The sequence below is a fragment of the Entelurus aequoreus genome, linkage group LG12 (assembly GCF_033978785.1).
Source record: "Entelurus aequoreus isolate RoL-2023_Sb linkage group LG12, RoL_Eaeq_v1.1, whole genome shotgun sequence".
NCBI classification, from domain to species: domain Eukaryota; kingdom Metazoa; phylum Chordata; class Actinopteri; order Syngnathiformes; family Syngnathidae; genus Entelurus; species Entelurus aequoreus.
In genome coordinates this window covers 9,765,001-9,792,007 of record NC_084742.1, presented here as the reverse complement: position 1 = coordinate 9,792,007, position 27,007 = coordinate 9,765,001, and the positions used below count along the sequence as shown (strand labels likewise).

General features: G+C 42.8%; 1 protein-coding gene across 1 annotated transcript in view; it reads left to right on the top strand.

Moving 5' to 3' along the window:
* Positions 1-27,007, top strand: part of LOC133662616 (proton myo-inositol cotransporter-like) — a 96,597-nt gene that overhangs the window by 7,357 nt on the left and 62,233 nt on the right. The window contains exon 3 of the mRNA XM_062066730.1: positions 11,747-11,955. Within this exon, the coding sequence (XP_061922714.1) occupies positions 11,747-11,955 (209 nt within the window). The remainder of the gene's footprint in view (positions 1-11,746; positions 11,956-27,007) is intronic.

Below are 27,007 nucleotides of genomic sequence, written 5' to 3'. Positions count from 1 at the left end.
CCTAAGAGAGCACTTTAGCAGGCGTTTTGGCTCCCGGGAGGGTACTTTAGCACATATTTTAGCTCCTATAGGGCACTTTGGCAAGCGTTTTGACTCCAAAAAAGGTGACTTTATTAAGTGTTTTGGCTCCGGGGAGGGCACTTTAGCACATATCTTGCCTCTTAGAGGGCACTTTAGGTAGCATTTTGGCTCCTAAGAGAGCACTTTAGCAGGCGTTTTGGCTCCCGGGAGGGTACTTTAGCGCATATTTTAGCTCCTATAGGGCACTTTGGCAAGCGTTTTGACTCCAAAAAAGGTGACTTTATTAAGTGTTTTGGCTCCCAGGAGGGCACTTGAGCACGTATCTTGGCTCTTAGAGGGCACTTTAGCACATATCTTGCCTCTTAGAGGGCACTTTAGTTAGCATTTTGGCTCCTAAGAGAGCACTTTAGCAGGCGTTTTGGCTCCTGGGAGGGTACTTTAGCACATATTTTAGCTCCTATAGGGCACTTTGGCAAGCGTTTTGACTCCAAAAAAGGTGACTTTATTAAGTGTTTTGGCTCCCGGGAGGGCACTTTAGCACGTATCTTGGCTCTTAGAGGGCACTTTAGCACATATCTTGCCTCTTAGAGGGCACTTTAGGTAGCATTTTGGCTCCAAAGAGAGCACTTTAGCAGGCGTTTTGGCTCCCGGGAGGGTACTTTAGCACATATTTTAGCTCCTATAGGGCACTTTGGCAAGCGTTTTGACTCCAAAAAAGGTGACTTTATTAAGTGTTTTGGCTCCCGGGAGGGCACTTGAGCACGTATCTTGGCTCTTAGAGGGCACTTTAGCACATATCTTGCCTCTTAGAGGGCACTTTAGGTAGTATTTTGGCTCTTAAGAGGGCACTTTAGCAAGCGTTTTGACTCCTAAAAGGTGACTTTATTAAGTGTTTTGGCTCCCGGGAGGGCACTTAAGCACATATTTTAGCTCCTACAGGGCACTTCAGCAAGTGTTTTGACTCCTAAAAGGGGAATTTACTTAGTGCTTTGGATCCCGAGAGGGCACTTTAGCACGTATCTTGGTTCTTAGAGGGCACTTTAGCACATATATTGCTTTAGCAAGTATTTTGGCTCCTAAGAGAGCACTTTAGCAGGCGTTTTGGCTCCCGGGAGGGTACTTTAGCACATATTTTAGCTCCTATAGGGCACTTTGACAAGCGTTTTGACTCCAAAAAAGGTGACTTCATTAAGTGTTTTGGCTCCCGGGAGGGCACTTGAGCACGTATCTTGGCTCTTAGAGGGCACTTTAACACTAATCTTGCCTCTTAGAGGGCACTTTAGTTAGCATTTTGGCTCCTAAGAGAGCACTTTAGCAGGCGTTTTGGATCCCGGGAGGGTACTTTAGCACATATTTTATCTCCTATAGGGCACTTTGGCAAGCGTTTTGACTCCAAAAAAGGTGACTTTATTAAGTGTTTCGGCTCCGGGGAGGGCACTTGAGCACGTATCTTGGCTCTTAGAGGGCACTTTAGCACATATCTTGCCTCTTAGAGGGCACTTTAGGTAGCATTTTGGCTCCTAAGAGAGCACTTTAGCAGGCGTTTTGGCTCCCGGGAGGGTACTTTAGCACATATTTTAGCTCCTATAGGGCACTTTGGCAAGCGTTTTGACTCCAAAAAAGGTGACTTTATTAAGTGTTTTGGCTCCCGGGAGGGCACTTGAGCACGTATCTTGGCTCTTAGAGGGCACTTTAGCACATATCTTGCCTCTTAGAGGGCACTTTAGGTAGTATTTTGGCTCTTAAGAGGGCACTTTAGCAAGCGTTTTGACTCCTAAAAGGTGACTTTATTAAGTGTTTTGGCTCCCGGGAGGGCACTTAAGCACATATTTTAGCTCCTACAGGGCACTTCAGCAAGTGTTTTGACTCCTAAAAGGGGAATTTACTTAGTGCTTTGGATCCCGAGAGGGCACTTTAGCACGTATCTTGGTTCTTAGAGGGCACTTTAGCACATATATTGCTTTAGCAAGTATTTTGGCTCCTAAGAGAGCACTTTAGCAGGCGTTTTGGCTCCCGGGAGGGTACTTTAGCACATATTTTAGCTCCTATAGGGCACTTTGACAAGCGTTTTGACTCCAAAAAAGGTGACTTCATTAAGTGTTTTGGCTCCCGGGAGGGCACTTGAGCACGTATCTTGGCTCTTAGAGGGCACTTTAACACTAATCTTGCCTCTTAGAGGGCACTTTAGTTAGCATTTTGGCTCCTAAGAGAGCACTTTAGCAGGCGTTTTGGATCCCGGGAGGGTACTTTAGCACATATTTTATCTCCTATAGGGCACTTTGGCAAGCGTTTTGACTCCAAAAAAGGTGACTTTATTAAGTGTTTCGGCTCCCGGGAGGGCACTTGAGCACGTATCTTGGCTCTTAGAGGGCACTTTAGCACATATCTTGCCTCTTAGAGGGCACTTTAGGTAGCATTTTGGCTCCTAAGAAAGCACTTTAGCAGGCGTTTTGGCTCCCAGAAGGGTACTTTGGCACATATTTTAGCTCCTAGAGGGCACTTTAGCAAGCGTTTTGACTCCTAAAAGGTGACTTTATTAAGTGTTTTGGCTCCCGGGAGGGCACTTAAGCACATATTTTAGCTCCTACAGGGCACTTCAGCAAGTGTTTTGACTCCTAAAAGGGGAATTTACTTAGTGTTTTGGATCCCGAGAGGGCACTTTAGCACGTATCTTGGTTCTTAGAGGGCACTTTAGCACATATCTTGCTTTAGCAAGTATTTTGGCTCCTAAGAGAGCACTTTAGCAGGCGTTTTGGCTCCCGGGAGGGTACTTTAGCACATATTTTAGCTCCTATAGGGCACTTTGGCAAGCGTTTTGACTCCAAAAAAGGTGACTTTATTAAGTGTTTTGGCTCCGGGGAGGGCACTTTAGCACATATCTTGCCTCTTAGAGGGCACTTTAGGTAGCATTTTGGCTCCTAAGAGAGCACTTTAGCAGGCGTTTTGGCTCCCGGGAGGGTACTTTAGCGCATATTTTAGCTCCTATAGGGCACTTTGGCAAGCGTTTTGACTCCAAAAAAGGTGACTTTATTAAGTGTTTTGGCTCCCAGGAGGGCACTTGAGCACGTATCTTGGCTCTTAGAGGGCACTTTAGCACATATCTTGCCTCTTAGAGGGCACTTTAGTTAGCATTTTGGCTCCTAAGAGAGCACTTTAGCAGGCGTTTTGGCTCCTGGGAGGGTACTTTAGCACATATTTTAGCTCCTATAGGGCACTTTGGCAAGCGTTTTGACTCCAAAAAAGGTGACTTTATTAAGTGTTTTGGCTCCCGGGAGGGCACTTGAGCACGTATCTTGGCTCTTAGAGGGCACTTTAGCACATATCTTGCCTCTTAGAGGGCACTTTAGGTAGCATTTTGGCTCCAAAGAGAGCACTTTAGCAGGCGTTTTGGCTCCCGGGAGGGTACTTTAGCACATATTTTAGCTCCTATAGGGCACTTTGGCAAGCGTTTTGACTCCAAAAAAGGTGACTTTATTAAGTGTTTTGGCTCCCGGGAGGGCACTTGAGCACGTATCTTGGCTCTTAGAGGGCACTTTAGCACATATCTTGCCTCTTAGAGGGCACTTTAGGTAGTATTTTGGCTCTTAAGAGGGCACTTTAGCAAGCGTTTTGACTCCTAAAAGGTGACTTTATTAAGTGTTTTGGCTCCCGGGAGGGCACTTAAGCACATATTTTAGCTCCTACAGGGCACTTCAGCAAGTGTTTTGACTCCTAAAAGGGGAATTTACTTAGTGCTTTGGATCCCGAGAGGGCACTTTAGCACGTATCTTGGTTCTTAGAGGGCACTTTAGCACATATATTGCTTTAGCAAGTATTTTGGCTCCTAAGAGAGCACTTTAGCAGGCGTTTTGGCTCCCGGGAGGGTACTTTAGCACATATTTTAGCTCCTATAGGGCACTTTGACAAGCGTTTTGACTCCAAAAAAGGTGACTTCATTAAGTGTTTTGGCTCCCGGGAGGGCACTTGAGCACGTATCTTGGCTCTTAGAGGGCACTTTAACACTAATCTTGCCTCTTAGAGGGCACTTTAGTTAGCATTTTGGCTCCTAAGAGAGCACTTTAGCAGGCGTTTTGGATCCCGGGAGGGTACTTTAGCACATATTTTATCTCCTATAGGGCACTTTGGCAAGCGTTTTGACTCCAAAAAAGGTGACTTTATTAAGTGTTTCGGCTCCGGGGAGGGCACTTGAGCACGTATCTTGGCTCTTAGAGGGCACTTTAGCACATATCTTGCCTCTTAGAGGGCACTTTAGGTAGCATTTTGGCTCCTAAGAGAGCACTTTAGCAGGCGTTTTGGCTCCCGGGAGGGTACTTTAGCACATATTTTAGCTCCTATAGGGCACTTTGGCAAGCGTTTTGACTCCAAAAAAGGTGACTTTATTAAGTGTTTTGGCTCCCGGGAGGGCACTTGAGCACGTATCTTGGCTCTTAGAGGGCACTTTAGCACATATCTTGCCTCTTAGAGGGCACTTTAGGTAGCATTTTGGCTCCTAAGAAAGCACTTTAGCAGGCGTTTTGGCTCCCAGAAGGGTACTTTGGCACATATTTTAGCTCCTAGAGGGCACTTTAGCAAGCGTTTTGACTCCTAAAAGGGGAATTTACTTAGTGTTTTGGATCCCGAGAGGGCACTTTAGCACGTATCTTGGTTCTTAGAGGGCACTTTAGCACATATCTTGCTTTAGCAAGTATTTTGGCTCCTAAGAGAGCACTTTAGCAGGTGTTTTGGCTCCCGGGAGGGTACTTTAGCACATATTTTAGCTCCTATAGGGCACTTTGGCAAGCGTTTTGACTCCAAAAAAGGTGACTTTATTAAGTGTTTTGGCTCCGGGGAGGGCACTTGAGCATGTATCTTGGCTCTTAGAGGGCACTTTAGCACATATCTTGCCTCTTAGAGGGCACTTTAGGTAGCATTTTGGCTCCTAAGAGAGCACTTTAGCAGGCGTTTTGGCTCCCGGGAGGATACTTTAGCACATATTTTAGCTCCTATAGGGCACTTTGGCAAGCGTTTTGACTCCAAAAAAGGTGACTTTATTAAGTGTTTTGGCTCCGGGGAGGGCACTTTAGCACATATCTTGCCTCTTAGAGGGCACTTTAGGTAGCATTTTGGCTCCTAAGAGAGCACTTTAGCAGGCGTTTTGGCTCCCGGGAGGGTACTTTAGCGCATATTTTAGCTCCTATAGGGCACTTTGGCAAGCGTTTTGACTCCAAAAAAGGTGACTTTATTAAGTGTTTTGGCTCCCGGGAGGGCACTAGAGCACGTATCTTGCCTCTTAGAGGGCACTTTAGCACATATCTTGCCTCTTAGAGGGCACTTTAGCTAGTATTTTGGCTCCTAAAAGAACACTTTAGCAGGCGTTTTGGCTCCCAGAAGGGTACTTTGGCACATATTTTAGCTCCTACAGGGCACTTCAGCAAGTGTTTTGACTCCTAAAAGGGGAATTTACTTAGTGTTTTGGATCCCGAGAGGGCACTTTAGCACATATCTTGCTTTAGCAAGTATTTTGGCTCCTAAGAGAGCACTTTAGCAGGTGTTTTGGCTCCCGGGAGGGTACTTTAGCACATATTTTAGCTCCTATAGGGCACTTTGGCAAGCGTTTTGACTCCAAAAAAGGTTACTTTATTAAGTGTTTTGGCTCCGGGGAGGGCACTTGAGCACGTATCTTGGCTCTTAGAGGGCACTTTAGCACATATCTTGCCTCTTAGAGGGCACTTTAGGTAGCATTTTGGCTCCTAAGAGAGCACTTTAGCACGCGTTTTGGCTCCCGGGAGGGTACTTTAGCGCATATTTTAGCTCCTATAGGGCACTTTGGCAAGCGTTTTGACTCCAAAAAAGGTGACTTTATTAAGTGTTTTGGCTCCCGGGAGGGCACTTGAGCACGTATCTTGGCTCTTAGAGGGCACTTTAGCACATATCTTGCCTCTTAGAGGGCACTTTAGGTAGTATTTTGGCTCTTAAGAGGGCACTTTAGCAAGCGTTTTGACTCCTAAAAGGTGACTTTATTAAGTGTTTTGGCTCCCGGGAGGGCACTTAAGCACATATTTTAGCTCCTACAGGGCACTTCAGCAAGTGTTTTGACTCCTAAAAGGGGAATTTACTTAGTGTTTTGGATCCCGAGAGGGCACTTTAGCACGTATCTTGGTTCTTAGAGGGCACTTTAGCACATATCTTGCTTTAGCAAGTATTTTGGCTCCTAAGAGAGCACTTTAGCAGGCGTTTTGGCTCCCGGGAGGGTACTTTAGCACATATTTTAGCTCCTATAGGGCACTTTGGCAAGCGTTTTGACTCCAAAAAAGGTGACTTTATTAAGTGTTTTGGCTCCCGGGAGGGCACTAGAGCACGTATCTTGGCTCTTAGAGGGCACTTTAGCACATATCTTGCCTTTTAGAGGGCACTTTAGCTAGTATTTTGGCTCCTAAAAGAACACTTTAGCAGGCGTTTTGGCTCCCGGGAGGGTACTTTAGCACATATTTTAGCTCCTATAGGGCACTTTGGCAAGCGTTTTGACTCCAAAAAAGGTGACTTTATTAAGTGTTTTGGCTCCCGGGAGGGCACTTGAGCACGTATCTTGGCTCTTAGAGGGCACTTTAGCACATATCTTGCCTCTTAGAGGGCACTTTAGGTAGCATTTTGGCTCCTAAGAGAGCACTTTAGCAGGCGTTTTGGCTCCCGGGAGGGTACTTTAGCACATATTTTAGCTCCTATAGGGCACTTTGGCAAGCGTTTTGACTCCAAAAAAGGTGACTTTATTAAGTGTTTTGGCTCCGGGGAGGGCACTTGAGCACGTATCTTGGCTCTTAGAGGGCACTTTAGCACATATCTTGCCTCTTAGAGGGCACTTTAGGTAGCATTTTGGCTCCTAAGAGAGCACTTTAGCAGGCGTTTTGGCTCCCGGGAGGGTACTTTAGCGCATATTTTAGCTCCTATAGGGCACTTTGGCAAGCGTTTTGACTCCAAAAAAGGTGACTTTATTAAGTGTTTTGGCTCCCGGGAGGGCACTTGAGCACGTATCTTGGCTCTTAGAGGGCACTTTAGCACATATCTTGCCTCTTAGAGGGCACTTTAGGTAGTATTTTGGCTCTTAAGAGGGCACTTTAGCAAGCGTTTTGACTCCTAAAAGGTGACTTTATTAAGTGTTTTGGCTCCCGGGAGGGCACTTAAGCACATATTTTAGCTCCTACAGGGCACTTCAGCAAGTGTTTTGACTCCTAAAAGGGGAATTTACTTAGTGTTTTGGATCCCGAGAGGGCACTTTAGCACGTATCTTGGTTCTTAGAGGGCACTTTAGCACATATCTTGCTTTAGCAAGTATTTTGGCTCCTAAGAGAGCACTTTAGCAGGCGTTTTGGCTCCCGGGAGGGTACTTTAGCACATATTTTAGCTCCTATAGGGCACTTTGGCAAGCGTTTTGACTCCAAAAAAGGTGACTTTATTAAGTGTTTTGGCTCCCGGGAGGCCACTTGAGCACGTATCTTGGCTCTTAGAGGGCACTTTAGCACATATCTTGCCTCTTAGAGGGCACTTTAGGTAGTGTTTTGGCTCTTAAGAGGGCACTTTAGCAAGCGTTTTGACTCCTAAAAGGTGACTTTATTAAGTGTTTTGGCTCCCGGGAGGGCACTTAAGCACATATTTTAGCTCCTACAGGGCACTTCAGCAAGTGTTTTGACTCCTAAAAGGGGAATTTACTTAGTGTTTTGGATCCCGAGAGGGCACTTTAGCACGTATCTTGGTTCTTAGAGGGCACTTTAGCACATATGTTGCTTTAGCAAGTATTTTGGCTCCTAAGAGAGCACTTTAGCAGGCGTTTTGGCTCCCGGGAGGGTACTTTAGCACATATTTTAGCTCCTATAGGGCACTTTGGCAAGCGTTTTGACTCCAAAAAAGGTGACTTTATTAAGTGTTTTGGCTCCCGGGAGGGCACTTGAGCACGTATCTTGGCTCTTAGAGGGCACTTTAGCACATATCTTGCCTCTTAGAGGGCACTTTAGGTAGTATTTTGGCTCTTAAGAGGGCACTTTAGCAAGCGTTTTGACTCCTAAAAGGTGACTTTATTAAGTGTTTTGGCTCCCGGGAGGGCACTTAAGCACATATTTGAGCTCCTACAGGGCACTTCAGCAAGTGTTTTGACTCCTAAAAGGGGAATTTACTTAGTGTTTTGGATCCCGAGAGGGCACTTTAGCACGTATCTTGGTTCTTAGAGGGCACTTTAGCACATATCTTGCTTTAGCAAGTATTTTGGCTCCTAAGAGAGCACTTTAGCAGGTGTTTTGGCTCCCGGGAGGGTACTTTAGCACATATTTTAGCTCCTATAGGGCACTTTGGCAAGCGTTTTGACTCCAAAAAAGGTGACTTTATTAAGTGTTTTGGCTCCGGGGAGGGCACTTGAGCACGTATCTTGGCTCTTAGAGGGCACTTTAGCACATATCTTGCCTCTTAGAGGGCACTTTAGGTAGCATTTTGGCTCCTAAGAGAGCACTTTAGCAGGCGTTTTGGCTCCCGGGAGGGTACTTTAGCACATATTTTAGCTCCTATAGGGCACTTTGGCAAGCGTTTTGACTCCAAAAAAGGTGACTTAAGTGTTTTGGCTCCGGGGAGGGCACTTGAGCACGTATCTTGGCTCTTAGAGGGCACTTTAGCACATATCTTGCCTCTTAGAGGGCACTTTAGGTAGCATTTTGGCTCCTAAGAGAGCACTTTAGCAGGCGTTTTGGCTCCCGGGAGGGTACTTTAGCGCATATTTTAGCTCCTATAGGGCACTTTGGCAAGCGTTTTGACTCCAAAAAAGGTGACTTTATTAAGTGTTTTGGCTCCCGGGAGGGCACTTGAGCACGTATCTTGGCTCTTAGAGGGCACTTTAGCACATATCTTGCCTCTTAGAGGGCACTTTAGGTAGTATTTTGGCTCTTAAGAGGGCACTTTAGCAAGCGTTTTGACTCCTAAAAGGTGACTTTATTAAGTGTTTTGGCTCCCGGGAGGGCACTTAAGCACATATTTTAGCTCCTACAGGGCACTTCAGCAAGTGTTTTGACTCCTAAAAGGGGAATTTACTTAGTGTTTTGGATCCCGAGAGGGCACTTTAGCACGTATCTTGGTTCTTAGAGGGCACTTTAGCACATATCTTGCTTTAGCAAGTATTTTGGCTCCTAAGAGAGCACTTTAGCAGGCGTTTTGGCTCCCGGGAGGGTACTTTAGCACATATTTTAGCTCCTATAGGGCACTTTGGCAAGCGTTTTGACTCCAAAAAAGGTGACTTTATTAAGTGTTTTGGCTCCCGGGAGGCCACTTGAGCACGTATCTTGGCTCTTAGAGGGCACTTTAGCACATATCTTGCCTCTTAGAGGGCACTTTAGGTAGTGTTTTGGCTCTTAAGAGGGCACTTTAGCAAGCGTTTTGACTCCTAAAAGGTGACTTTATTAAGTGTTTTGGCTCCCGGGAGGGCACTTAAGCACATATTTTAGCTCCTACAGGGCACTTCAGCAAGTGTTTTGACTCCTAAAAGGGGAATTTACTTAGTGTTTTGGATCCCGAGAGGGCACTTTAGCACGTATCTTGGTTCTTAGAGGGCACTTTAGCACATATGTTGCTTTAGCAAGTATTTTGGCTCCTAAGAGAGCACTTTAGCAGGCGTTTTGGCTCCCGGGAGGGTACTTTAGCACACATTTTAGCTCCTATAGGGCACTTTGGCAAGCGTTTTGACTCCAAAAAAGGTGACTTTATTAAGTGTTTTGGCTCCCGGGAGGGCACTTGAGCACGTATCTTGGCTCTTAGAGGGCACTTTAGCACATATCTTGCCTCTTAGAGGGCACTTTAGCTAGTATTTTGGCTCCTAAAAGAACACTTTAGCAGGCGTTTTGGCTCCCAGAAGGGTACTTTGGCACATATTTTAGCTCCTAGAGGGCACTTTAGCAAGCGTTTTGACTCCTAAAAGGTGACTTTATTAAGTGTTTTGGCTCCCGGGAGGGCACTTAAGCACATATTTTAGCTCCTACAGGGCACTTCAGCAAGTGTTTTGACTCCTAAAAGGGAATTTACTTAGTGTTTTGGATCCCGAGAGGGCACTTTAGCATGTATCTTGGTTCTTAGAGGGCACTTTAGCACATATCTTGCTTTAGCAAGTATTTTGGCTCCTAAGAGAGCACTTTAGCAGGCGTTTTGGCTCCCATGAGGGTACTTTGGTACATATTTTAGCTCCTAGAGGGCACGTTAGCACATTTTTTAGCTCCTAGGGGGCACTTTAGCTAGCATTTTGGCTCCTAGGAAAGCACTTTGGCAGGCGTTTTGGCTCCCAGGAGGGTACTTTGGCACATATTTTAGCTCCTAGAGGGCACTTTTTAACACATTTTTTAGCTCCTTGGGGGCACTTTAGCTAGCATTTTGGCTCCTAGGAAAGCACTTTAGCAGGTGTTTTGGCTCACAGGCAGGCTCTTTAGCACATATTTTGTCTCCCAAGAGGGCACTTTTACATGTATTTTGGCTCCAAAGAGAGCATTTTAGCACACATGTTGGCTCCCAAAAGGGGACTTTGTTTGACTTACTGTGTGTTTTTTTAAATTATATAACTCATTCTAGTAAGGCAGGGGTGTCAAAACTTTTTTCCATTTAGAGCCGCACACTGAAAAATCAAAACATGCCATTTTGATATTTTTCATTTTCAAAACCAATACAATATATAGATTTGGTCCCCGAGACCCTGATGTGTTGTTAAAAAACAACTCCTATATATTTTTTTTCTTTCAACGCTTAAATCTCTACAAACAAAGTTTTTTTTGACAAAAGGGAAATTATAAAACAAATGTAAAAAAAAAAAAAACATGAAGAAATATTAAAAACGTATAATCAACAGATCTAAAGATGAAAATAATATATATTGATATAAGAATTATTTTGATCACTTTTATGATTTTGGATCACAAACCCCTTTGGTCAGATTTTTTTTAAACTGTCATTGTATATGTATGTACATGTCAATAATTCATAACAACATTGATTTTGATTCATTATTTTTTTTTTTTTAATGCCTCCTTTAAAAAAACAGCAACATTGCAAGTTTTTTCTCGATAGATTTCATCCGTTTACTCTTTTATTCCGCTATTTAATGTTTTTTTTTTCTTTTTTCTTTGTTCATAGTATTTTTAGAATGTGCCGCAAGCCTTTGAAAAATTAGCTGCGGACAATTTTACAGCAAGGCCTCCTTTCCCCCTTCACCATCCTCCTGCACCCTGCAAGCAGCCCCTTTCTCAGAACATACTGATTGTGAGCTGAAGTGGACGCAATTAAAGAGCCATTTTCCTCTCTGTGTGACAGTGTAGTGTTTCCGAGGTTTGTCGGTCTAGACACTGTAAATTGCCATGTATGCCGCCCAATGTGCAGTTTTTGCCTCATCCGTGGCACTTAGAGTGAGTGAAGAATGGCGTTTCCTTGATGTGAAGTCCGAAAGAGAAAGAAATGATACAGTATTATCTGTTTACAGACGCTACACTGCAGCTATTCCTGGATTATTCAACTAATCCCACTCTTTAATGATCCAGTAACACACAGGATTCTCACAAGAATGAGGCCAAAATTCATCCAGTGATGTTATAGAATTTATTAAACTGTTTATTGTAATATGATGTAGGTTAAATTACAGGCAGAAGGATTTAAATTAAGCCTTGACATTTCTCTTAATGGCTCCTTATAGTAACAGCCTGTCAAAAAGAAATATCTCTCCCCTCCTCCGCCTCCCCAGGTACATGCTGGGCCTGTCGGTGGCGCCCGCTGTTCTCCAGTTTGTGGGATTCCTCTTCCTGCCCGAGAGCCCTCGCTGGCTGATCCAGCGCGGGCTGACCCAGAAGGCCCGCCGAGTGCTCAGCCAGATCCGGGGCAACCAGAACATCGACGAGGAGTACGACGGCATCAAGAACAGCATCGAGGAGGAGGAGAAGGACGGCGGAGGAGGTAAGAGCGAGGGCCGGGGTAAACGTTGATAAAACATGTGACGTGTGTGTGTGTGTGTGTGTGTGTGTGTGTGTGTGTGTGTGTGTGTGTGTGTGTGTGTGTGTGTTGAAGCGTACGTATGCACACAACACATGTTGACTCCTGTGCCAACAAACACTTCCTCTTGTCGCGGCAAAGGCAGCGAGGCTTGCAGGCTAATACTCGCTAATTTGCACAATATTGTCTAAATTGCAAAGAAGTGTGTAGAACAGGGGTGTCAAACGTATGGCACTGGTACGGCCCGCGAACAGGCTTAATCCGGCCCGCGGCCCGCAAGATGGATTCAAGTATAAAATTAGCTGCAGTTTTTTACTGAAAGAAACTGCTGTTCTAAACGTGTCCACTGGATGTCGCACTAGCAATTCAAGTCTAGCCCACGTCACGCATGACAGTGTTTAAAGATGACGTGTTAGCTGACTTTAAGCGCTTTCTGGATTGGCTGCCGCTACTCCAATCAGCGCAGGTGCCAGCAATCAGCTGCTCCTGTTGTGGCTGGCAGCAGATGGCGGCAGACTGATGCAGTATCGATGCACGGTACCTTCTTTAATTGTAAATGATCACCTCTGTGTTGGAACCGAAGACTTCATTTTACAGAAAAGCTTTTAGTCAATGGACTTCTTAACCTTTTTTAGCCATTTTGTTTTTATCCTCTTCAATTATGTTGCCACTGTTGTTTTAATTTAATTGTTTTTTTTAAATTCACCTGTGTTTTGTACAGCACTTTGTGGTTTTTATCTGTGAAAAGCGCTTTATAAATAAAATGTACTTACTTACTTACCGTAATTTCCGGACTATAAGCCGCTACTTTTTCCCCTCGTTCTGGTCCCTGCGGCTTATACAAGGGTGCGGCTTATTTACGGCCTGTTCTTCTCCGACACCGACGAAGAGGATTTCGGTGGTTTTAGTACGCAGGAGGAAGACGATGACACAATGATTAAAGACTGACTTTTCATATACCGGTAGGCTGGTTATTTTGATAACGTACAGGCGAGCACTTTGTATTACTTTGCACCGTTGTATTATTTGTACTCTGCATGAATGCTGTTCGCCATGTCAAAGATGTGAAAGTTTGATTGAATGATTGAAAGATTTATTGTTAATAAATGGGACGCTTTGCGTTCCCAAACAGTCATCTCTGTCCCGACAATCCCCTCCGTGGTAGCAGGAACCCCTATATACTACGCTAATTACACATCAAAACCCTGCGGCTTATAGTCGGGTGCGGCTTATATATGGAGCAATCTGTATTTTCCCCTAAATTTAGCTGGTGCGGCTTATAGTCAGGTGCGGCTTATAGTCCGGAAATTACGGTACTTATTCCGTTAGCTTAGCAGCTAGCTAACTAAGCCATTCTGTGATGTGCAAGCTAACCAGACATGACTATTCACGTTACGTCGAGTTTGAGGATCGCTTTATTGTATTCTTTCAAAAAGAAAACGGTAAAAAAATAAGCATTTCTAACGCAATGTCGGATATAATGCGATCTGTATTTTATAGACCACAATGACCGCGTGAAATCAAACTTTGAGTATATCCAATTATCAGGGTGCAGTGTTCGTAATCGTTAGTAACGTCACTACTTTTAATATTAACGAGTAATCTAATTAATTACTTGTAGGTCCGTTACAATGCCGTGAGCGATTGCTTGATGTAACGTGGCACACTACTTTTGATGTGGTTTTATGTCAACAACAAGACAGCGTCATACGTGCAGCACTAAAATGAACTTGATATCAAATATCATCTGGACTGTAAATCTGTACTGTAAAGTTCAAATTTGAATGACAATAAAAATGAGTCTAAATAGGAAGAGGCAACATCCGACTGTGACACAGCAGACAACAACATACGTACACAGTGGGAATATTGAGCAACAAATTGCATATGTTCCTTCTTGACTGCACTTAAATGTATAATATATTTATATTATTCACATGTGAATAATGCTGTATAGTATTTATTGTCTATTGTGAGCGAACTGTGGTGCTGAATTTCCCCCAGGGATCAATAAAGTACTTTATATTCTATTCAAATTAACGATTGATGTGACACACTTGCCATCCAAACAATACCCCGTTTGTTGACAGGAAGACATGACAGCCATCGAAGCACATTCGATCTCTTTATTAACCAGAGGTAACACAATACGGTGGAAAGATTCAAAAGAGCTGGCTAACTGCACTGCTAACTGCTAAAGCAAACAAACACAGCTCCGTTGAAACCCTCGATGACGTCACACATCACTAGGCAACAGGCCCCGCCTTTTAAAAGCACACACACACACACACAGTGCGCTCTCATTTGCAACGTCTCTCAAATGCATATGTCAGATATTTGAAGTTTTTTTTCAAAGTAATGCGTGAATTACTTTCCCGAGTAATTAATGACATTTATCAAATTTATTCATTAATTCAATTACTATTTTGGTAAAGTAACGAGTAACCATAATGAATGACTTTTTAAAAGTAATTTTCAGAACATTGTCAGCGTGTGTGTGATTGTGCTGGCAGTGGTTTAGAGCTATTAACCACTGACATGACACAGAATGAATGGATTCACAGTGAGCAGTAATCAGCCTTTTTGACGTTTCCCTAAGTGTGTCATTGAGGGACATGAACACAGCTATCGGCGCTGTGACCAGTCGCCAAAGAGAGGCGTGGGGGTGGAGGGGGGATCACTTTCATCCAGTATCTAATCAACCTTGACAAGTGAGAACACCGTGTGTCTGGCAGGAGTGCCATCCAAACATCCCCTTAGGGCCCGCGTGGCCTGCAGTGAAGAGGAACCTTCATCACACTCGTGCACACACGGGCTGCACACCCACTGTGTGCTCAGATGTTTCATTTCAGCGTCTCTTCTTGCAATTTGCATCCTCTCGGTTAGCCGTGTTGGAACATTTCAAACAGGATACAGTTGGCCAGTTTTCATGTGACTCATTTAACATTTGCATTTTCAAAACGGAACACTATGCATTGTGTCTCCCATTGTTTGGTTTTTGCCTCGTAGTTTAGTGCAGTGCGTAATATCCAGACTGCAGAGCGCACCGGTTTATAAAAGTTTATAACATTTTAGGGAAAAAAACAATTTGTTCATATAATAGCTGCCCCTAGCCCGGGGGTCGGCAACCCACGGCTATAGAGCCGCATGCGGCTCTTTAGCGCCGCCCTAGTGGCTCTCTGGAGATTTTTCAAAAATGTATGAAGAATGAAAAAAGATGAGGGGAAAAAAATCTATTTTTTTGTTTTAGTATGGTTTCTGTAGGAGGACAAACATGACACAAACCTCCCTAATTGTTATAAATGACACTGTTTATATTAAACATGCTTCACTGATTCGAGTATTTGGCGAGCGCCGTTTTGTCCTACTTATTTTGGCGGTCCTTGAACTCACCGTATAGTTTGTTTACATGTATAACTTTCTCCGACTTTCTAGGACGTGTTTTATGCCACTTCTTTTTCTGTCTCATTTTGTCCACCACACTTTTAACGTTGTGCATGAGTGCACAAATGTGAGTTTTGTTGATGTTATTGACTTGTGTGGAGTGCTAATCAGACACATTTGGTCACTGCATGACTGCAAGCTAATCGATGCTATCATGCTCTTTAGGCTAGCGATATGTACATATTGCATCATTATGCCTCATTTGTAGGTATATTTGAGCTCATTTAGTTTCCTTTAAGTCCTCTTAATTAAATTTATATCTCATGACACATGTAATATGGCTTTTAATTTTTTGCGGCTCCAGACAGATTTGTTTTTGTATTTTTGGTCCAATATAGCTCTTTCAACATTTTGGGTTGCCGACACCTGCCCTAGCCGCAGATATATACGATGTGAAATTAGTTATTTGCACAGAAATATTTTGCAAATGTTTATCTACATACCTTAATTGTTTCCAAACGGCTGATCAAACAAAACAGAAGTTATCGTCATGGACCCACTAGCTGCGGAAGCTAATCAGCTAAACAGACTCAATGACTCCACGGTGATGTTTTGGTGAGTTTACTGAGTTGTGAAACTGAAACAATACACAAAGAATGCCCATGTAAGTTAATAATACCAACACAGATAATCGTAAAACGTGTTAGCATATTAGCTAATGCTAACGATGCTAGCTTCATTACATTACGATAGCACGTACAAATATGCATGAAAACACTCCTACAGATATCATACGTGGGACGGTTTAGTAAGGTTGAATTGTTTTGGTTATATTGTAAAACTTGGAGTGCTGAATGGAGAAACCATACAAGTAGGAACGCTATGGACGTCTAGAAGACTTGACCGCAATTCTACTTCCGGTTGAAAGCACTAAATGGAAGGACACTGCAGCACCTGCGCCATAGCACAAACTATAACACACCTATTAGTGTGTTAGTTTGTTTTTTGTTGCTATTGCGTCATGGCTGTCAGCAAAGAAAATTAGCCGCACCATTTTGTAAGCCGCAGGGTTCAAAACGTAGGAAAAAAGTAACGGCTTATAGTCCAGAATTTATCATTTGTCTAAAAATGGTCATAAAGACACCTCTGCATTTATTACATTATATACTTTTTTAACTAAGAAAATATTTAAAGTGCATAAATTTGCCGGAAATATAAAAAATAAATCCCTATTTGAACTATGAACATTTTCTGACCTCTGTTTGATACTGAAAAATAACATTAAATCACCTCAATAGATAATAATAAATCCAAACTGATCAGCAACAATAACTCGGGAGCACAATATGTAAAACTATTTAACCTACAAAACAAAAATTAATGCAACACTTTGTGGTGTTTTTTTTTTTTTTTCATCATCCAAATGAGGAAGTCAAGATGAATGCCTGTTTGAGAAGCACTAGTTTAGTGTGTGATGTCTACTTAAGTAAAGCAAATAACTACATTCATTCCTGCAGTGCTGTTTTTGGATTTGCACTAATTGGAGGTTTTAAATTGGTCCTACTTTCTTTGTGTGCTTCAGCTTCCCACTTTAGACGGAATGGCTTACCTCAACCCCACAGTTAGTTGAATATTGATTTTTAATGGTACAATATTTCGCTCTGCATTCATACAGAGTGTTTACCAAACCCCTGCATAGATGCTCAACATGGTGCTAGTTTAATCTATATTTGCACTGGTACACACACTTGTATCACCTTCTTAATGGTGTGATGAATCAAGTGTGTGCTTCCCTATGCGGCTCTTCAGACTCATTAAAGGTCCTGTAATATAGCAGTTTTCAGGCATTGAAAAAAACACTAAATGTGTGGCTCCAACCCTTAGCTCTCGGCCATACGGATATTCCCTAGAGACTCCAACGAGAGGACAGCGCCGGGAAAACGCTACCTTCCCTGCCTCTCATGGACACACACCTGTTGTTTGTTGACTTTTGTCGGACTGACCGGACGTGTTATCTTATAAGAACGTTATTGCCTCTGTCCTTGTTTCAACCGAGCTTCGTATTTTGCAGCACAATGTTCCGTGCTGTCTTAAACAAAGGCATGCCCTTGCACTTTGCCCCTACTATTTTGGGCTCGCCGTGGGCACGCAGCTCAAGGGGGCATGTCGAGTTATATCTGTGGTCCACACCTGTCTCCGGCGGAGTGCGTGATGTATCTAAGAAGCACTTTTGAGCACATTAGGCCTGACCTACTAAAGGTGTGTGTGTATTAAAACATGTGCAAAGTTGATAGCGCACGCAAAGCTGATCTACTAACGTCATGCACAGTTGATGGCGTCTCTGCGAGTGTCATTTATATGTGGTGTTTGCCTTCATGTATATGCAGAATAGATTGTACCGTTTTTTCCGGACCGTAGGGCGCACCGGATTATAAGGCGCACTGCAGAGGAATGGTCTATTTTCGATCTTTTTTCATATATATTTTTTCTAAATGTGAAACACTTCCTTGTGGTCTACATAACATGTAATGGTGGTTCTTTGGTCAAAATGTTGCATATATTATGTTTTACAGACCATCTTCAAGCCGCTTTCTGACAGTCGCTTCAGGATGCACCGTTTTGTGGGTGGTCTTATTTTCGTGGCTCACCTTCGACAGCGTCTTTTCTCCGTCATCTTTGTTGTAGCGGTGTAGCGTGCAAGGACGGGAGTGGTAGAAGTGTCAAAAGATGGAGCTAACTGTCCATATTCAGACTTTACTTAAATCAATAACGGAGCAGCATCTCCTCATCCGGAAACAACAACAACAAGGCCGGATATGTGTCCCGTGAAAAAACGTCCGACCGGAACTCTCTAATAACTAAAGTTCCTTGGGTGAATAATGTAGACCCACTACACCGGTATGTTTTAGCGCTTTCATGGCGAGTTTACTGACAGATATAAATAAGGACTTTACACTACTTTATATTAGAAATGGCAACAGCGGAGGGTGAATGTCCCATAACAAGAAGATAGACAGAAAGAAGAAGCTTATCAACTACGGTGTCGGCACGGACTACAAAGGTGGACACGCGCAATTTTTCAGGATTTATGCAGATCCCAAACACCAGATCAGCAGGTACCAGAAGGTAAGAAAAGTTGCTTTTGCATAATATTGCGAAACAAAACGGCAGATAATGTTTTACCTTATACACTCACCATAATAATACTTGTATGTTTAATGCGCCGACAATCCATCAAGCGGTGCGGCTTCATAGCTTACCAAAGTCGTACTAAAACATTTTGATAGATTTTTGAGCGCCGTGTGTAATGTTCTATATTTTCAATGGAACATATAAAATGTTGGTGTTTACTTGAGTCATATTGCCATCATAGTGCAGTCTACACTTATCTCTTATGTTTGACTGCCATCTACTGGTCACACTTATCATTACACCATGTACCAAATAAAATTGCTTCGAGGTCAGTAAGCAAAACCAGAATTATTTTGTACATTAGGCACACCGGGTTATACGGCGCACTGTCGAGTTTTGAGAGGGGAAAAAAATGATTTTAAGTGCGCCTTATAGTCAAGAAATACGGTAATTATCAAGCACGCTCACAATACTGGAAGGAAGCAATGTGATTTATCAAAGCTGTAAGTGTTCTGCAGAATATAAAGTACGTGTAAAATGGCACAGTTACGCACAAATTGCTGAGCCGCAGTCACTTGTGCAGAAGCAATCCATCAGGGGAATGACAGACAGTGGATAGAGAACCCTCTGTCCGTGTGCGTGGCAACGTGTTTGGTCTGTCAGGGGGGAAAAAAAATATCAAGACAGATCATCCATTAGGCAATGCCATTTTTAAAGCAGATGATGAATGACAGTAAGGGCTGACTTAGAGCCAGCAGACACCAAAACAATACATTGCATTTTCTATAGTGTCGTCCCGATACCGATATTTTGGTACCAAAACAAAGGGGACCACAAAAAACTCATTTTTGGCTTTATTTCACTAGAAAATCTTATGATTACAAAAAATATGTTTCTTATTGCAGTCAAAAAACGATTTTGTCATCAAATAAAATAGTGAACATGCTAGACAACTTGTCTTTTAGTAGTAAGTAGGCAAACAAAGGCTCCTAATTTGTCTGCTGACGTATGCAGTAACATATTGTGTCATTTATCATTCTATTATTTTATCAAAATTAGGATGGGTTGTTAATCGTTTATTTACTGTTAATATTGGCTTACTTTCTGTTTGAACATGTTCTAGCTAAACTTCTGTTAAAATGTAATAATCACTTATTACTCTGTGGTTTGATACTGGTACTTTACATAAGCTTTGGATGATACTACAAATTTGGGTATTTGATACAATACCAAGTAGTTACAGGATCATATATTGGTCATGATTAAAGTTCTCATGTGTCCAGGGACTTATTTCCTGAGTTTATATACAATTTTAAAAATATCAATGTGATCATTGTAGCATCAACTATATACAGCTGTTGTGCTTGGTATCGTTACAGTCGATATTTGTATAGATTCAACCATTTGTTTACATTTAGGAGTGCTAGCTTGCTGTTAGCTATTGTAGCCTCTTCTTGCAGGGAGGAGGATATTTGTGAGAAACATACTTTATTTGTTGCCATGGAAGTGATGATTAGTGATTTAAAAGTAACTTGAACACTGTGGATGGACATTAGCCGCTAGATGGCTACGTTTTAAAGCACTGCTTGCAAAGCATTTATTTCAAAGGCAGTATTGTACCTTTTTTAGTTCATCAGTACCGCAGTGCATTATTAGTGCCAATATACCATACAACCCTAATCTATATGAAAATAATTATTGCAACATGCATTTTTTTTGCAATGGAATCATTCGAGTGCACCATCGCAGTTAGTGTCATCGTCTCCCGCACCGTCCTAAAAATGTGGTTCCGCTGTAGATGGCACTGGAGTGCTTCAATATTGCCTATATAAGTTATAGTTGTCTGCTGCATGTTCCACAACATAGCAAAACACCACAGGTTGGAGCATGGTGCCATGAATGTGGAGGTAAATGACTGTCTCCATGGTGACAGCAAGGACCAAACCAAACTCCTCGTTCAAATGGGGCGGTCTGCGCTTAAATACTTTACGCATGCTATTTAGCGCTTGTTATTTGGGATCTTATCAGGCCCTTTATTTACATTTTACATATACACTTTAACTGCTTTTGTCCAACGTTGTAGATGCCCTATTGTGACGATCTGTCACTTCATTTCTGTTTGTTTTCCTCGTTTTTGTATTTACTTCCTATCAGTGCTCTTATTTTGGTTTCCACTTCCTGCTTGTTCCGCTGAGCACTGTTTATTCACACACCTGCTGTTGATTGGCAGCTGGTCCACGCCTGCGGCCAATCAACATGTATGCTATTTATGCCTTGTCTCGAGCACTCCTCAGTGCTCGATGATAACACTTTATGTTGGTAACTGTTACACGCAAGACTGCTTCCCTCTCTGTTTGAGATTAAAACTCATTTTACCGCCTCTTCGCTCTCCTGGTTCTTGCATCTTGGGGTCACAAAACGGCAGCCATGCGAGTTCCCAACACATATATCACCAAAATTACTTTAAAAAGTACTCGTTACTTACCCAAAATAATAATGGAATTATTATTTGATAGATGTAATTCAGTAGTAGGGAAAGTAAATGTGTTAGTTTAAATAAATAAAAAATAAAAACCCTTCATATATCTGGTGTATGCGGTTGAGAGATGTTTCATGAGAGAAGAGTGCGAGAGTGTAGGCCTTTAAAAGGCGGGGCCTGTTGCCAAGTGATGTCCGCGAGGGTGGGCTCATTGGCTGTTTTGGTAGTTTGCGGACTGGAAGGGGATTGTTGGCGGCAGCGCCTGTGGAATACTTTCACTGATAGTTAAAGGCCTACTGAAACCCACTACTACCGACCACGCAGTCTGATAGTTTATATATCAATGATGAAATCTTAACATTGCAACACATGCCAATACGGCCGGGTTAACTTATAAAGTGCAATTTTAAATTCCCCGGGGAACTTCCGGTTGAAAACGTCTATATATGATGACGTATGCGCGTGACGTCGATGGTTGAAGCGGAAGTATTCGGACACATTGTATCACAATACAAACAGCTCTGTTTTCATCGCAAAATTCCACAGTATTCTGGACATCTGTGTTGGTGAATCTTTTGCAATTTGTTTAATGAACAATGGAGACTGCAAAGAAGAAAGCTGTAGGTGGGATCGGTGTATTAGCGGCTGGCTGCAGCAACACAACCAGGAGGACTTAGTTGGATAGCAGACGCGCTATCCGACGCTAGCCGCCGACCGCATCGATGATCGGGTGAAGTCCTTTGTCGCGCCGTTGATCGCTGGAACGCAGGTGAGCACGGGTGTTGATGAGCAGATGAGGGCTGGCGTAGGTGGAGCGCTAATGTTTTTATCATAGCTCTGTCGAGGTCCCGTAGCTAAGTTAGCTTCAATGGCGTCGTTAGCAACAGCATTGCTAAGCTTCGGCAGGCGGCACAGCATTAACCGTGTAGTTACAGGTCCAGTGTTTGGTTCGGTGTCTCCTGATAGTAGTATTGTTGATCTTCTGTCCATCCTTCCAGTCAGGGGCTTATTTCTTTTGTTCCTATCTGCATTTAAGCACGATGCTATCACGTTAGCTCCGTAGCTAAAGTGCTTCACCGATGTATTGTCGTGGAGATAAAAGTCACTGTGAATGTCCATTTCGCGTTCTCGACTCTCATTTTCAAGAGGATATAGTATCCGAGGTGGTTTAAAATACAAATCCGTGATCCACAATAGACAAAGGAGAAAGTGTGGAATCCAATGAGCCCTTTTACCTAAGTTACGGTCAGAGCGAAAAAAGATACGTCCTGCACTGCACTTTAGTCCTTCACTCTCACGTTCCTCATCCGCGAATCTTTCATCCTCGCTCAAATTAATGGGGTAATCGTCGCTTTCTCGGTCCGAATCGCTCTCGCTGCTGGTGTAAACAATGGGGAAATATGAGGAGCCTTTCAACCTACGACGTCACGCTACTTCCGGTACAGGCAAGGCTTTTTTTTATCAGCGACCAAAAGTTGCAAACTTTATCGTCGATGTTCTCTACTAAATCCTTTCAGCAAAAATATGGCAATATCGCGAAATGATCAAGTATGACACATAGAATGGATCTTCTATCCCCGTTTAAATAAAAACATTTCATTTCAGTAGGCCTTTAAAGACGCGGTTGAACGTGGGTCAATGACTTTGTCCCTTCTTGTCCAACAATGAGGTATTATAGGATTATTGTTGTTGATTGTCACTTTAATTATCATTATTCCCTAGTGGTAGTGGGTACATGGGTACAGTGGCTGCAGTAGTAGTAGTAGTATGTGTGTACAGTGGCTGCAGTAGTAGTAGTATGTGTGTACAGTGACTGCAGTAGTAGTAGTACGTGTGTACAGTGTCTGCAGTAGTAGTAGTACGTGTGTACAGTGGCTGCAGTTGTAGTAATAGTAGTAAGTGTGTACAGTGGCTGCAGTAGTAGTAGTACGTGTGTACAGTGGCTGCAGTAGTAGTAGTACGTGTGTACAGTGGCTGCAGTAGTAGTAGTACGTGTGTACAGTGGCTGCAGTTGTAGTAATAGTAGTATGTGTGTACAGTGGCTGCAGTAGTAGAAGTAGTAGTTTGTGTGTACAGTGGCTACAGTTGTAGTAATAGTAGTACGTGTGTACAGTGGCTGCAGTAGTAGTAGTACGTGTGTACAGTGGCTGCAGTAGTAGTAGTACGTGTGTACAGTGGCTGCAGTAGTAGTAGTACGTGTGTACAGTGGCTGCAGTTGTAGTAATAGTAGTACGTGTGTACAGTGGCTGCAGTTGTAGTAATAGTAGTACGTGTGTACAGTGGCTGCAGTAGTAGAAGTAGTAGTTTGTGTGTACAGTGGCTACAGTTGTAGTAGTAATAGTAGTACGTGTGTACAGTGGCTGCAGTAGTAGTAGTACGTGTGTACAGTGGCTGCAGTAGTAGTAGTACGTGTGTACAGTGGCTGCAGTAGTAGTAGTACGTGTGTACAGTGGCTGCAGTAGTAGTAGTACGTGTGTACAGTGGCTGCAGTTGTAGTAATAGTAGTACGTGTGTACAGTGGCTGCAGTAGTAGAAGTAGTAGTTTGTGTGTACAGTGGCTACAGTTGTAGTAATAGTAGTACGTGTGTACAGTGGCTGCAGTAGTAGTAGTACGTGTGTACAGTGGCTGCAGTAGTAGTAGTACGTGTGTACAGTGGCTGCAGTAGTAGTAGTACGTGTGTACAGTGGCTGCAGTAGTAGTAGTACGTGTGTACAGTGGCTGCAGTTGTAGTAATAGTAGTACGTGTGTACAGTGGCTGCAGTAGTAGAAGTAGTAGTTTGTGTGTACAGTGGCTACAGTTGTAGTAATAGTAGTACGTGTGTACAGTGGCTGCAGTAGTAGTAGTACGTGTGTACAGTGGCTGCAGTAGTAGAAGTAGTAGTTTGTGTGTACAGTGGCTACAGTTGTAGTAATAGTAGTACGTGTGTACAGTGGCGGCCACTTGCACTAGTAAAGAGCTTCTTCCTAAAGTCAACTTGCTGGGATTGTAAAGCTGTCTAGTCCTCATCAAAAGTAGCGTGCCACTTTACATCGATCGTATCGGAAACGGCGTTGTAACTTACATAAATGTCTCTGCCAAAATGTAAAAAATAAAATAAAAATGCGTGTTGTTGTACTGTGCAGGTTTGAAATAAATACTTCAATTCAATTCAAAGTAATTCATTAGACTACCGTATTTTCCGGACTATGTGCCGCTACTTTTCCCCCATACTTTAAACCCTGCTGCTTATAAAACGGCGCAGCTAATTAATGGCTTTTTCTTCGCTAACGGACGTAATGTTTTACATTCAACTAATAATAGTTTTTTTTATAGAACACCAACAGAGACACTGGAAAGTTGTGTTATTGTTGGTGCTATGGCACCATCTTTTGGACGAGTTCACTCACTGCAGGTGTTGCGGGCTGAAAATGTATTTCCTGTTTCATTATTTGTCCATAACGTTTCTGCTCGGCAGGATTCTTCATTAATCATTCCAAGCTACGTTTGTAAGTTTTACAATATAACTAAAACTATTCATACTTATGAACCGTCCCATGTGCGATGTCTGTAGGAGTGTTTTCGTGCATATTTGTACATGCTATCGTAATATAATCAAGCTGGTGTCGTTAACATTAGCAAATATGCTAACATGTTTAAGAGTGTCTGTGTAAATGTTAACTTACTATGGCATTCTTTTTGTATTGTTTCAGTGTCGTAAATTCACCAAAACGGCATTAAAGGCCTACTGAAACCCACTACTACCGACCACGCAGTCTGATAGTTTATATATCAATGATGAAATCTTAACATTGCAACACATGCCAATACGGCCGGGTTAACTTATAAAGTGCAATTTTAAATTTCCCGCCACACTTCCGGTTAAAAACGTTTTATTATGCTGACGTATGCGTGTGACGTCACGAGGGCAAGGGAAGTATTCGGAGCCCATAGAAAAAGCTCTGTTTTCATTTCATAATTCCACAGTATTCTGGACATCTGTGTTGGTGAATCTTTTGCAATTTGTTTAATGAACAATGGAGGCTGCAAAGAAGAACGTTGTAGGTGGGATCGGTGTATTAGCGGCTGGCTGTAGCAACACAACAAGGACTACTTACTTGGAGAGCAGACGCCTAGCCGATGCTAGCCGCCAAACCCACGGATGAAGTCCTTCGCCGCGCCGTCGATCACTGGAACGCAGGTGAGCACAGCTGTTGAGGAGCAGATGAGGGCTGGCTGGCGTAGGTGGAGCGCTAATGTTTTTATCATAGCTCTGTGAGGTCCGGTTTCTAAGTTGCTAAGTTAGCCTTAGCGTCGTTAGCAACAGCATTGTTAAGCTTTACCAGGCTGAGAATTATTAACCGTGTAGTTACATGTACATGGTTTAATAGTATTGTTGATCTTCTGTCTATCCTTCCAGTCAGGGATTTAAGTATTTTGTTTCCATCTGCATTTGAGAACGATGCTATCACGTTAGCTCCGTAGCTAAAGTGTGTCACCGATGTATTGTCGTGGAGATAAAAGTCACTGTGAATGTCCATTTCGCGTGATCGACTCCCATTTTCAAGAGGATATAGTATCCGAGGTGGTTTAAAATACAAATCCGTGATCCACAATAGAAAAAGGAGAGAGTGTGGAATCCAATGAGCCAGCTTGTACCCAAGTTACGGTCAGAGCGAAAAAAGATACGTCCTGCACTGCCTCTAGTTCTTCACTCTAACGTTCCTCATCCACAAATCTTTCATCCTCGCTCAAATTAATGGGGTAATCGTCGCTTTGTCGCTCCGAATCTCTCTCGCTCCATTGTAAACAAAGGAAAATTGTGAGGAATATTACCTCCTGTGACGTCACGCTACTTCCGGTACAGGCAAGGCTTTTTTTATCAGCGAGCAAAAGTTGCGAACTTTATCGTCGATTTTCTCTACTAAATCCTTTCAGCAAAAATATGGCAATATCGCGAAATGATCAAGTATGACACATAGAATGGATCTGCTATTCCCGTTTAAATAAAAAAAATTCATTTCAGTAGGCCTTTAAGTCTGTTTAGCTGATTGAAGAGTTAGCTTCCGCAGCTAGTGGATCTGTGACCATGACTTCTGTTTTGTGTAATCAGCCGTTTCAAAACAAGGAAGTTAATGTCAGTAAACATTTGCAGAATCTTTCGTACTGGTATACAGTCCGGCGAGGCTTATATATGTAAACAAATAAATTCCTTCTAAAATTTTGGTGGGTGCTGCTTAAACAGCTGTGCGCTCTATAGCCCGGAAAATACGGTACTCGTTACAAGAAAAACTAGTGGCGTTGCAATTTTTTTGAACACTTTATATCACAGAGAAAGAATCGTAACATTGAGGAGTGGGACACAGGACACAAATAGTTGAGTAGGCTCCAAGTTTTATTTTCAGATGTGTAGTGAAGCCTACTCAGTGCGGGTTGGGGCGCTATCATGCTAAAGAGGTAACGCTAATGAAAAAAAACAGAACTTCAAAATGTCTCTTTTCTGAGCAGTGGAGCAAAAAAGTGAGGATAGATTTAAAAAAGAAAAATAATATTCAGATTTATAAATTGGCTCCTGGGGCACGATATTGTCAGAACGTCCATTTTTTTTTTATTAGGGGACCTTTAGGGCTGCTTTGTGCGTCACCGTCGTGAAGATTCTTAAAGCTTTGCCTTTTGTTCCAATTATTGTGATGTGACAAACCTACTAAACCCTCTATTTATGAATACTGTGTGTGTGTGTGTGTGTGTGTGTGTGTGTGTGTGTGTGTGTGTGTGTGTGTGTGTGTGTGTGTGTGTGTGTGTGTGTGTGTGTGTGTGTGTGTGTGTGTGTGTGTGTGTGTGTGTGTGTGTGTGTGTGTGTGTTCTCACCATGCCCCCATTGCTGGCATGTCCGTTACCATGGAGACAGCACTTTCCCTATCCCTTTTATCTCCTCTTTACCCAATGATTAAGGTGTGTATCAACCTGCCCATTCTTCCAACACACACACACACACACACACACACACACACACACACACACACACACACACACACACACACAC